Source organism: Pygoscelis adeliae, unplaced genomic scaffold, assembly GCF_000699105.1.
Source record: "Pygoscelis adeliae isolate BGI_AS28 unplaced genomic scaffold, ASM69910v1 Scaffold348, whole genome shotgun sequence".
In the NCBI taxonomy this organism is placed as follows: Eukaryota; Metazoa; Chordata; class Aves; order Sphenisciformes; family Spheniscidae; genus Pygoscelis; species Pygoscelis adeliae.
In genome coordinates this window covers 230236-242423 of record NW_008825307.1, presented here as the reverse complement: position 1 = coordinate 242423, position 12188 = coordinate 230236, and the positions used below count along the sequence as shown (strand labels likewise).

Genomic DNA, 12188 nt, shown 5'->3' with positions numbered 1-12188 from the left:
CCGCGGGGTTCTCCCAGGACAGCTGCAGTCCTGCGTACATGGCAGCTGACCACCCATTGATGGAGAGTGGTGAATTATGTCTTTACCAGCAGGGATTTCACAGGCAGTCAGCTTAACCAGGCTTATTGGCTCTCACCTCCCCTCAAGAACTGGTTGGTTTCTCGGAACTGAGGAGATTCCCACCAGCTGGAGGTGGGTACCCATCCAGCCCGCTCCACGCAACCCAGGAGCAGTGGTGTCTTGGGGTCCAGAGCAGCCGTGGCTGCCCCATGCGCACGGCTTTCGGGGAGGCTTTGAGACGTGCTCTGGCTGTGGACACCAACAGAGTACTTGAGAGTCAGTACACTAAGGTGACTTACAGGAATTCTGACTCTTATTTGGAATATACGATGATCAGTTGGCAACAAGTACCTTAAAGTTTTGCTTAATGGGTAGTGGTAACTGATGACTCTTTGGGACGTGGTTTGGCAGATAGTGAATAGCATTAATCTGCAGTGTGCTATTGGCCTGCTGCAGTACAAGAGAAAACAGGGTTTGCTTCATGCCAGAGTGTCCTTGCTGGGGATCCTGGGGTGACCTCCATCACCATCTCATGCCATACGGCCGCAGTCTCTGCTGCAACGTAGCGTGGAGGCAGCGTCCCTCTTCCTGTGCCAGAGCAATGCCTGGCACTTCAAAGAAAAGACCTGTGCTGTCCTTGGCCATACAACAAGGGGGAATTCCCAAACTAATATCCAGCTTCTGCTTCTTTAGAATTTAGCATACCCCTGTTCCCCCAAACAAACCCGGTTTCTTCCATGTTGTAAGGACCTGGTAAGCAGCTACCCATCTGCCCCAGGAGAACAGTGCTGAGGTGGGGATGGACAGTCAGTGGTTCCTTGCAAAAACATAACTGCAGGCAATTGTCTGTCCATGCCCTTAGCTCTACAGGGCCTCGGGGAAGTCACGGAGTGCATATGGTCGGGGATCTATCCCTTCATGTTTCTGGGAGGTAGAAGACAATACAAGCAGTCTTAGCTGAGATGAAGTATCCAGCCAGCCTCCTGTCTTCTCTAAAAACACCTGCCACCACTGCCTCAGCCTGTGCTAGTTGTGGCTTCATACACAGATAAAGAGCATGTTGGGATAGTCCAGCTGAGAAATGATGGAAGTCTGAAGAACTGAGGCCAAGCTGTATCCACAGGATGAGGCCTAGTCTCCTGCTCAAGCAAAAATGATGACCCCATCCACAAGTAATTACGCTGTGCCAGAACATAGCTCCAGCAAAGGAACGAAGAGCAAAGCTCACTCCAGACAGCAGCAACCGGTTCAGAAGTCTGCAGCTTTGGTTTTCATGAGAGCTGCAAAATTCTCAAAGTGTTTCTCTTGCTACCAGCTCACTTTGTCGTGCACAACTTCTGATAATCACGTCCAACCAAGCCAGCCTGACTGCAGTAGTGTAGTTGATGTGCAGAAGCACAGGCAGAGCAGAATCTAGCTGCCATCTGACCATTCTTCTGTTGGCCACACTTTAATGTTGAATAAATCCGGCAAGAGACAGCTCTTCCTTTGAGTTATCACCAGGCAGGGGTCTGAGGGTGTGAAGACATTTTTGTGTTGCAGTCTGCTGTGTGCATTGGCCAAAGAAGGATGAGCCTTCGGGACCCTGTCCCCTTTCTCAGATTGAAATGGCAATACTCCTGGGTTGACAGCATCAAACGCAGCAAAGAGATTAGCCCACGATCATAATGACAGGTATCTGTCCTTTGTCTGCTGGTGCACAGAGCATATCCATCTATGCTGCTGAAGCAGTCTCTCTTCCATGTCCTAGCCAGACTGCAGACACTCAGCACCCAGGACGTGTGCATCAAGGAGACATCTGGCTTCACCAGGAGCTTACTCAGAAGTGGGTGTTGGATGCTGGTGGTAGGAGGTAGAGCTGATGTGTCATGGCTTGGTTTCTTCAGTGCTGGTCAGGTTATTGTATGTTCAAGGAAGAAAAGGAAGTAGTCCTTTCCTGAATGAAGTTGTCAAGGATGTAGGTATTTCTGGTTTACTCCTATTAAAAAAGTATGTGACTTAGGATGTCCATACACTTTGTGTTGCTATTACTGGTAGTCTGCAGTAGTTCAGAACGGCAAGCTGTAGGATGTGAGGAGGTAGGCTAATGGGATTAGTAGGAATGGAAAGTCACCTTTGTTTTCTGTACCCGTTCTACCTTGAATTAGTTTTTTTCAAGGTAGTAGGTTGTGCATGAGGATCTAGGTGAGGTATCATACCAGCTTTGTGCAGAAAGCGTGCATGCTTCCCAGTTATGCAAGACTTACCTCATCTTGCACACAAGGGATCACATTTGGCTTAACCGCATCGTGCACATGTGGGATCACATTCGACTTTCCAGCCTTGTGGTGGTGTGGTTCGGTGATGCTGTGGCGAGGCAATACTTGCAGAATTCCTCCTCCTCTGGTGTTAGGAGGCCCAGCCTAGTGCAGACATTCTTGTCATTGGGGTGCGATCCAAGCCACATGGAAACAGTACATATTTTCCCAGGATTTTCTGAATCAGGCCCATTAGTTCCGGAGTACATGTCTTCGCATTTTGTACTAAATAGATTTTGTTGTGGTTTTGTTAGCTCACTTTTCAAAATCATCTAGTCCTGCATGACATCTTCATCGCCAAAATACTGGTAGTGCTTCCAACTCAATGTCACCAGGAAATTTCACCAGAACCCATGTATTATTTTGCCAAATCACTGTTGAAAATATTAAATTTGTCCAAAGATTTGCCCAAAGATCCTCGAGTGACTCTGCAAATGATCTCCTTCCCAGCTGATGGTACCCTTTTCTGCTAACTCACCTTTATCCTGTTCCCTGTGCATCCACTCCTTAATGAAGAATTTCCAGTTTGCTTTGATTCAAGTGTTTGACTGAAGTGGCCAGACTGACACACTCCACGCTTAGAAAAATGACGTTCTGTTTTTAGGTCATTTTCCATTTACTGCCATGTCATCGGTTAGGCTTTACTCAAAAAGGCATCATGAAGCCTTGCCTGCTGGTGAGGTCCCACTAAGATGTCTACATGAATCTCCTTTTTTTGGGTTTTGAGGAAATAGTGATTGGGAGAGCTTTGCTTGAAGGACTGTAGGCAGGGTCAGGGAGAGTTCAGTTCCTGGAGGCTTTGGCTCAGAGAGGCAGTTAGTATTTTACATGTAGCCTTTTATTCACCTTTCACTTTGCTTGCCTAATTTAAAGGGAACATATCCAGCAACTGCCAGTGGTGTCACTTCCAAAGGGACACACTTCCTGAGGGCTATAGACTTGTTGGGACTGCCTTGCAGATCCCTGGGACAAGCCAGACTTTTACAGCCAAGAGGTCCATGAGCCAAGCAAGCGGCTGGGCTGTGAGGATGTTTCTCTGCAGCGGGGTGACTCCAGGCAGCTGGTGTAAAGTGCAGGGAGCTCCTGGAGAGACCGCAGAGGCTGATAGAAGCTGTTCCTGGAAGTCATAGCAGCACCATTTCATTTCAAAATGAAATCTTCAAATTGGTGCTGTTTCTTCATGGCACGTGCTGCAGCAAGGCAGGCGTCAGACTTGGGAGGCTTGTGCTGAGCACCGGTGCAGGGTCGGGTGGTCACTGTGGGCATGCAGTGCGGGCTCTGAGCGCATGTCGGCGGCTCTCCCAAGTGTGTCTTCCTCTGCACACCGGGCATCCTGCAGGCCCAGCATGGGTCATGCTGCAGCTGTGGCCGCCTGCCCTGGCAGAGTGGTGTGCTCCTAGGGTGGCTGCCGGCAAAGCTAAGCGGTGCTGTGGGGCAGGCTCTCAAGGCGCCTGGGGTTGCTGCTCTGCGAGTCTGACCACAGCAGCCTTCCTTTCCTGCTGCCTTTCCTGCTGCCAGCACTTGTTCCTGCTGCCCGGCCTCACCCACCTCACAGTGCCACAAAACTGAGGAGGTCTGTTGCTGGGGGCAGGTTTGGAGGGTGCCTTGGCCACAGCAGAGCAGCATGTCCCTGGCTCTAGTCAGGGCTGGGGCACTTGGGCGTTTGTGGCAGCCCATGCTGCTCCTCAGAGGAGCAATGGAAGGGCACGTGTCTGCAGGCTGGGGCTCCCAGCGTGGCTGGGGCGAAGGTGCAAGGGTCATATCCGGGCACCCTGGGGCTCTGCAGGACTTGCCCCTCTGCTGGAGGAGCTTCTCCCAGGCATGCTGCACTCCTGCTGTTTGCCTCCCTCTCCTCCATGGCTGTGGCAAAAGGCATGTGCTGTGTGCACAGCCTGGAATGGGGCCGGCAGGCACTGCCTGAGCTCTGTCCCAATCCTGTCCTGTCCTGTCTCCTCCTAACACAGCAGCACAGTCCCCAGGACCCAGCTCTTCCCAGTCCCAGGAGAGCAGCGTTGTCCCTGCTCCAGTGGCAGCACGCTCCCTCCCATGAGGAGGCAAGAGGAGATGGATGCGGCAGTCAGGAGCAGAGCGCCAGCTAATTACCCTTCCGAGTGTGTCTTGTAAATTAAGGGCTAATTAGAGGCAAAGTCAGTGTCATGGTTTTACACGTGTTTCTGTGGCGCTGAACAAGGGGAGGGAGGGGGAGTGTGTGGCAGCCAGGCTAGAGGCAGACGAGCTGGTGGCTCTGCTGCTCCTGCCCCATGGGCAGGGGCCCTCGCAGCTCGGGGGCTGCAGGGCACTGTGGCCCTGCGAGCTCTGCGTTGGCACTGTCAGGGCAGGCAGGATCTGCAGGCAAGGCTTACAGATAGTCCCTACACAGTGCAGCAGAGAAAGGGGATTTTTGGTCCAGGGTGGGTACATGGAAGAGGATGGTGGGAGACACCCACCATGCTGGCAATGAATGAAAGGTGCTTGTGGACAGCAGGCATGCCTGGTGCAGGGCTGATGGCCCACATCACCCCTCCATTCAGCACATGCCTTGTATCCGCCTGTTGTAGGAGGGGATTTGGGCTTCCTGAGCTGTCATTTAAGCCACTCTGCAGCCTCAGGCAGCACTCAGGCACCAGTGACACTTGAATCACATTTCTTAGGTTTTCATGGAAACAGCAGGGACAGTAACTTTATGTACAAAATTTGGGGCTCCACATGGGATTTTATGGGGCTCTGCTCTTTGTGGAGGGTGGCTGAGCACTGGAATAGGTTGCCCAGCAAGGTTGTGCAGTCTCCCTCCTTAGAGATACTCAAAAACCATCCAGACACAGTCTGGGGCAGCTGGCTCTGGATGGCCCTGCTTGAGCAGGGGTTGGACAGGACAACCTCCAGAGGTCCCTTCCAGCCTCAGCCATGCTGGGATTCAGGAGAGCAAAATAAGGCTGGTTTTACACAGTGAATACACAGTCAGGTGAGCTGTCCTGGAGGTAGCAGATCCAGCTGGGGACCTGCTCCTGCAAGTGTCCATCTGCTCACCAGCCTACTTCTGTGAAAGGATCCCACTTACATACCAGTCTCATGAAACAACTTGCTTGGTTTCTCTTAGCCCGGCTCCTTGCATGGCTGCAGAGTGGTCGGCTCTGGCGGGGCTGGGGCAAGCAGATGGGTCAGGCTGTGGATGCACATCTCATCAGCGGGGTGCACTGCAGCCAGAGCCATTCAACACGCCCTGCCCTCATCCATGGCCAGACGGGCTAATGTAGGAGTCCCAGCTCAGCATCTGTGCTTCCAGCTGTGAAGTAGGAAAGGTAGCTTCAGAATAGGGAAAGGGACCCTTTGCTTGCCCCCAGGCTCCCAGAGCACTTGCTTTATGGTGGCTGGTGCTGAATGCCCTAAGGGAAGGCATAGGAAAGTGCTTGTAGTGGGCAGGTGTAGGGTAATCCCTCTAGGGCAGCATCATCCTCCTTAACAGATTGCCTGCAGCCTTGAACAACAAGATTTTTGCTCCCTGTCAGAGCTGCTCTGTTTACTATTCTGGAAATTTTGGATATTCTTGTAATCCAGAATCTCTGAGTGATCTTGTCTTCTGTGATGACCTCTAGTCCCAAAAAACACTCCTTTCCTGGGGGGGTTCAAGATCTGGGTTCAGCTCAAGGGGTTTCCAGCTAGTGGGAAGAGGCTTTTCCACCCACGATCCCTACCTTACAGACATCTGTTCCCCCGCTTGTCCCTTTAACATCCTCCATGTGATTTTCCGTTCACTCCTAGTGCCTCCAACATGGTTGTGTTTCTTGCTAGGGACACACAAGGAGTGAAGTTAAGGAGTGAGGATGGGCACATTGGTTATGGGGTGGGTTTGTGTTTGCCCAGGTGCCTGAGGCTATAGTGAAGATTGTGAGCAGACCATGAACTCCAGCTGCAAAATCTGGCTGGAGGGGGAAGCTGTGTGCCAGGATGCCTAGCGATGTGTCCCGGGGTGCTACATTGAAACACATCAAGCTGGGTGTCCCTCTGAGAAGTGGTGTGTGCTGGGAAGTGCTCTTTTCTCAGCATCTTTGGGGAGGGTGATGCACTGGCAGCCCTTGGGAATGGAGAGCCAAATAGAGCCTATCCTCAGGCAGGGCCACCCGGGGGCATGTCACATCAGGTACAGGACAGCTTTTCCTTCTTCCACCATGGTTCAGAGCAGCAGTTGGTCCGTGCTAAATTGGTGTCTCTCTTGCAGGTGCTCCCCACTCGACCAGCAGTACCTCTCTGCACTCGGAGCGCTCCATCAGCGGCATCAACCTGGTGGGCTTCAGCTCAAAGCCAGACGGCATGCACCAGCGCTCCTACTCTGTCTCCAGTGCGGACCAGTGGAACGAGGCTGTGACTATCCCCGGCAGCTGCCCCAACCCCTGTAAGTAGCACTTCTGACCCTGCTCCCCTCAGCTGCAGCAGGTGGGGAGGTTTATTTTGGTGATGGGGCAGTCCTGAGCTCTGTCCTGTGACTGCGAGCCCAGAGTTTGCTCACAGGTGTCGGACACAGCCTTTGGGGCCTTATTGGGACTGTCCACCTTCGTGACAGTCAGCTGGAGAAGCTCTTCTGCCAGGCACAGTAAAGCAGTCTCCCTCCAGTCAAGGGATGCTGCTCTGCGGCAGGACTGTTCTGATCTTACTCCTCCACCTGCCCCACTCTTGGCTCACTGTGCGAGGAGTAACCATTGCTTTCCCCCATCTCTGCTCCTCGTTGGCACGCCCAGCTCCCAGATTTTGGGGCAGCTGAACGAATAGGAGTAATTCCTGTCTCTGGAGCACACACTGAGCACAGCCCACCCCCTCCCCCCACGCTCACTCGCTCTCTGTGATGTTTCAGGACAGTTGAGTGAATTAAAATAATTCATACATTTCCCAACGTAGCCACTTTGCCGAATTGGAAAATAAATGCTTTTGTGCTGCATTCATCACTCCTTCATTCCTGGCTCTGCCGCCGCACTAAAAAAGCAGTTAAATGCACATCAAGAGTGGAGGAGCCATTTCCATGCCTGCTCGCCCCTTGTAGTTCTCATTAGCGCAGCAGCCGCCCCCCCGCTCGGTCCCAGGGGCTTTCGCAGTTTAAAGAGAGCCTCTTTATGATCATTACCGGAGTCCGACTGTGCGGGCGCCATTTGCAGCTGAGGAGGCTCCTCATTTGTAACTGTGAAAAACTATCAATTTCAGCGCGCCTGATGCAGCGGCTCCATCATTGGCCCCATCAGCTCCCTGCTGGAAGCGAATTAATCAGACTGTTACTGCTGATGGGGCAGCGCAGGCGACGGGAGCGGAAGGGCGCAGCTCTGAGCATTAATGTGCTGGCAGCCCCCCCACCCCTTGCCTCGGACACGGGGTGCAGCAGGGCAGCCTCTGCTCCTTCAGTGCCGGAGGAAGCAGGGTGCGAGAGGGGACCGCTTCGTGCACCACTTTGGGCACAGGCGCATCTGCTGGAATGCTGCGGGGCCGGTCCCCCACACTGGGAGAGGGGTGCCCCCACTGCAGGCGGCACCTTGCCCTGCCCACAGGAGCCATGCATGTAGGCAGCAGGAGCCTCCCATGCTGACTGCCAAGCATGCCCCTGTGCGTGCATCAGCAAGGTCTGCACACGCTCGTGCAGGCGAGCAGACGGCAGCACTGTGGTTGGCACGCACGTTGCCTTTGCACAGGTGAATTTTGTGTCACGGCCCTTCCAGACAGCAGCTGTCTGCCTGGATGGCCTCCTGCCCCAGGGACCGTTGTGGCAGGTCTCATCCTCCTCCCAGCAGCCCCGCTGCAGAGCCCAGGGGCCCAGCGTGGCCGCACTGTGCATTTTGCCTGCCCCGGCTCTGGCCTGAGTGTCACAGGAGAGCAAGCCGGCCTCTGCTCCCTGTCCACAGGAAAAGCCTGCTGCGTTTGTGGCCATCCAAAGCAATCTACCTCTTTCATGCAAAGTAACCTGGAGACTGACACAAACAGGAGCTGAGATGATGCTGCTTCTCCCCGTGACATGGAGGGGTGACATGTCGACTTACTCTGTCTCAAGCGCTGATGGCTGCTCGTCCACTCTACCCCGGTCCTGCTGCACTGTGCTGGACCCCAAGCCCTGTGGGTCAGTCCTGCCTTGCCCTGCCCTGTGTCCAGAGACATGTCACTGGGCCAGCTGTGCTGAAGGGTTCACGGCGCATGAGGGGCAACCAGCCTGGCTGTGCTGGGGGCCTCCTGGAGCAGCCTCACAGTCCATCACCTAACTCACAGCTCGTGGCGCTGTCACCACTGCGCTGGCAGGGAAAGCAGCGATCTCATACCTCCCAGCATCTGTCTCCCATCACAGAACCGCTCAGGGCTGTCAAGAAAGGGCTGGGGCAGGCGGAGCCCCTGGAGCAAACCCCTGGCCGCAGGGGGGCAGTGAGCAGCTCCCTGGGTTCTTGTCCCTGTTGGCTGGAGCAGTCCTGGGCTGTGCACACGCCAGGCTGGCAGCTCTCCGGGCTGCGTACCTGCACAGCCAGTGGCCAGCAGAAGAAGTGGGTTCTGTGTCAGGAGGGAAAGGGCTTTGAGGGGGGGCAGGCAGTGCTTCCTGTGTGGCACGGCGTGCCAAGATGAGCGGCATGTCTGCTCTCCGCTGCAGGGCTGAGCTAAGCTGAAGCAGGCGTGCCTCCTCACACCTGTGCCTGAACCCTGGCTGTGCCGCTGTGTCTGTGCAGCCCAGGTCTGAGTTCTCCACTGTGTTTCCAGCTCTAAACAGCAGGGCAGCGTGGGGAATATTTCTTTGCTCGGAGCAAACTTGCAGGCACATGCAGAGGGTGCAGGCTGCCCTCATGGCTCCTAGAGAGGGGCTGCCTCCTCCGGTTGTGCCCTGGAGAGCACATGGAAGAGGTGTGGGACGGGCTGTACAGGTCATGTAAACATGCTCCAGCACATTTTGTGTTTGTCCTTTATGGGACGACCTCTGTGGCCCACCCGTGGGGACCCAGGGGCTGCCTATAAGGCCAGCTGGTTTGGAGGGAGGAACGAGGAGGTCCCACGTGTGCCTGCAGAAGGGTTCCCATGGTGAGACAGCTGGAAGTGCTTGGGTGGGTCAGAGGAGCTCAATTCTGTCCTGCTGGCAAAAAAGCAGCAGAGCAAGTAATACCTGATCTTGTAGAGGGAGCATGTTTCCCATTCTGCCCATGCCCCATTGCAGTCCCATCCTCATCCCACTGGGGGCCCTGGAAGCCCCCAGCTTTGTGGCTCTAGCTGCTAGGCAGTAAGAAGAGCAGGGATGTGGACAATCTCTGCTCCACGGAGCGGGAGGTGTCAGACTCACTGCAGCCTGCAAGCGCGTTGGCAGGAGCTGCAGAAGGGCACGAACCCTCACACTGAGCCTGGAGGGGTGCAGGATGCTGGTGGTGTGTGGTTTGGCCCAGGGGGTGTCCTGGTGGGCAGCAGAGGTAGGCCGGATGCACCACGTGTAGCCTCAGATGAGAAAGTTCAAGTCCCCTGCGACATCCAGGCTGGGAGATGAAGGTGCCTTACACCTGTTGAATGGTATCAGTAATTTATATTTATAAAAATTGAGTCTGAATTTATTAGATTTATCTCTCTTATTGTCAAGGGTGAACTATTTCCCTGTGGATAAATAGCAGCAGAAACACCCTACTAGCGTGTGTCAAATGTAGTAGAAACCAGAGATGGAAGAGCTCTGATGCCACATCCTCTCCCAGCCTTGCGTGGGGGACACAGGCTGCACGCTGGACCTCTGCATGGGGCAGCTCCTGGCCGCTGCCTGTAGCTGTCTCTGTCCCACTCTTGGATGTTTGTCTTGCCACACAGAGACAGACCAAGCCCCAGAGAGCCAGTCTGGCTGAACTGGGCTGAAAAGGGAGAGTAGAGGCTAGGCTGGAGCGGGAGAAGGGCTTGCCAAGTCACAGGCAGTCCCCACTGCTGGAGGGTGCTGCCCTTGTTAGATGCTGTGATTGCTTTCTTAATTTCAGGTTCCACAAAACACGGAAATTGGAGGTTTGGACTTGATGGGAGACATTGGGTTGTTGCAAAGAGGACAGCAAGCTGCCCAGGACAGAATCAGGCCAGAGCGGAGCTGCCATATGTGCCCTGTGGGTGGGTGGACACTGGAGAGGCAGGAGTGTATTTCGGAGAGGGTTAACAGTGCAGCGAGGGCTCCTGCGCCTCGTTGCCTTCCCCGGAGTCTGCATTTTTATGCTGATTGGAAGCTTGCGCTGTGTGTGCTGCTGAAATTGAATGTCAGGCTTTTGATTTTGTTGCTGGTCTCTAATGAAATTTGACATTTAATGGTGAGTGCAGCGGCAGCGTGTGTGTGTGTGATCGGAGCTTGATTAGCGCGCTCTAATTGACAGTAATTAGGCAGCTCCCTGATTGTTTCTAATTCTGCTATTAATTGTAAGGAACAGTATGATTGAGGATAAATTTGGTGCGTTGCTGCTGGGGATGCAGCTTCTTCAGCTCCGTATCGGAAGCCTATTGAGACCATCATGCTTAGGTTCCTAAGTGTGGCAACCCCAGTCACCTCGTCTGGCAGAGCGGTGCCGTGGGGGATCAATGCTTCTGCAGTGGCAGTGAGGATCCCGGGACCTGGATCTGCACCTGGGGGGCCCGAGAGCACCTCCTGGGACTGGCCCTTCCCAAAACGCATGCATCACCCTGTGAGGATGCTGCTGCTGAGCAGTATGCACAGGGACATGCGCTGAGGGGTTGGCATGTCAGGCTGCCCCAGTGATGCCACTGTGCTTGTCCCAGTCATGTAGATGGCAGCGTTGTCTCTGTGTGATCATCCCGGATGAACCCCAGTGCAGAGTGTGTCCAGCCTGACCCTGCCTAAGGAGCCTGAGCTGGAGTGGGTGTCGGAGCTGCCCTGTGTGATGGGGCTGAGTGCGGGTACTGTCCTATCTTGTGGGGCTGTGCATTTTGAGCCAGGCAGAGCACCAGGGCTGTCTCCAGGATGCTTGGTTGTCTCTAGAAAGAGCAGACTGTCACTGTCTTGCTGTACATTGCTTTCTTTATCTTTGTTCCCAGCTAACGGTACTGCCGATTCTCTCAGCTCCAGCCCGAACATTTCCAGTGCTGCCAGCCCGAAGCTGGAGCCGCCTCCATCACCACATGCAAACAGGAAGAAGCATCGCAGGAAAAAGAGCACAGGGACGACTCGGCCTGATGGCCCCAGCACAGCAGCAGAAGGTAGGAAAGGTCTGCTGCCTGGGTGGCAGCTGTGCTGGCTCAGAGCACCAGGCACCCAGGAGTCCTGCCGGGGCTCGCTGGGGACCTGGGGCTTGGAGCTCTCCTCATCTGAGCTGGCTTGGGCTTAGGCAGAAAGGAGCAACCTGCTCCTCTTGCTCTGCCCTTGATTTCTCACCTGCAGTGGAAGCAGGACTGCCATCATGCCCGTGACTGCACATACTATTAGTGGTAATAATAATTGCTGACTGTGTTAGCAGAGCTGAGAGCACACCATACAGTTAAGGCATGCTTAACTATGCTTAAGGTGTGCAGACGCTTTCTACCGCAAGAAAGAACCTATTTCTGTTGGCTTGTAAATTTGCCAAACTTCCATCATTTGAAAGACATATGCTGGCTATCATCTGCCTCAAACTTTCGGAAAAGTTTATCTACTTCAGGAAACCAGTTGAAAATGTTTACATTGCTTTGCCTATGCTAAAACTACTGATGGTTTTTCTGTTGAGAAACTTTGGTGTCTCTGCAGTTTCTGAAGAGGGACCCAAAGCTTGGCAGGGAGCCTGCAAGGCATAGGGAGGTGCATTTTGCTGTGAAAAGCCTTCCGGATTTGTCCAAGTAGAGATTAGCTTGGCAACCGCATTCTCCAAAGCCTGCATCTATGAT

General features: G+C 54.1%; 1 protein-coding gene across 1 annotated transcript in view; it reads left to right on the top strand.

Annotated features, from left to right (window-relative positions):
• The window catches only part of AGAP3 (ArfGAP with GTPase domain, ankyrin repeat and PH domain 3), a 162859-nt gene that overhangs the window by 133342 nt on the left and 17329 nt on the right, over nucleotides 1-12188 (top strand). The window contains exons 12-13 of the mRNA XM_009330229.1: nucleotides 6574-6747; nucleotides 11367-11528. Of these exons, the coding sequence (XP_009328504.1) occupies nucleotides 6574-6747; nucleotides 11367-11528 (336 nt within the window). The remainder of the gene's footprint in view (nucleotides 1-6573; nucleotides 6748-11366; nucleotides 11529-12188) is intronic.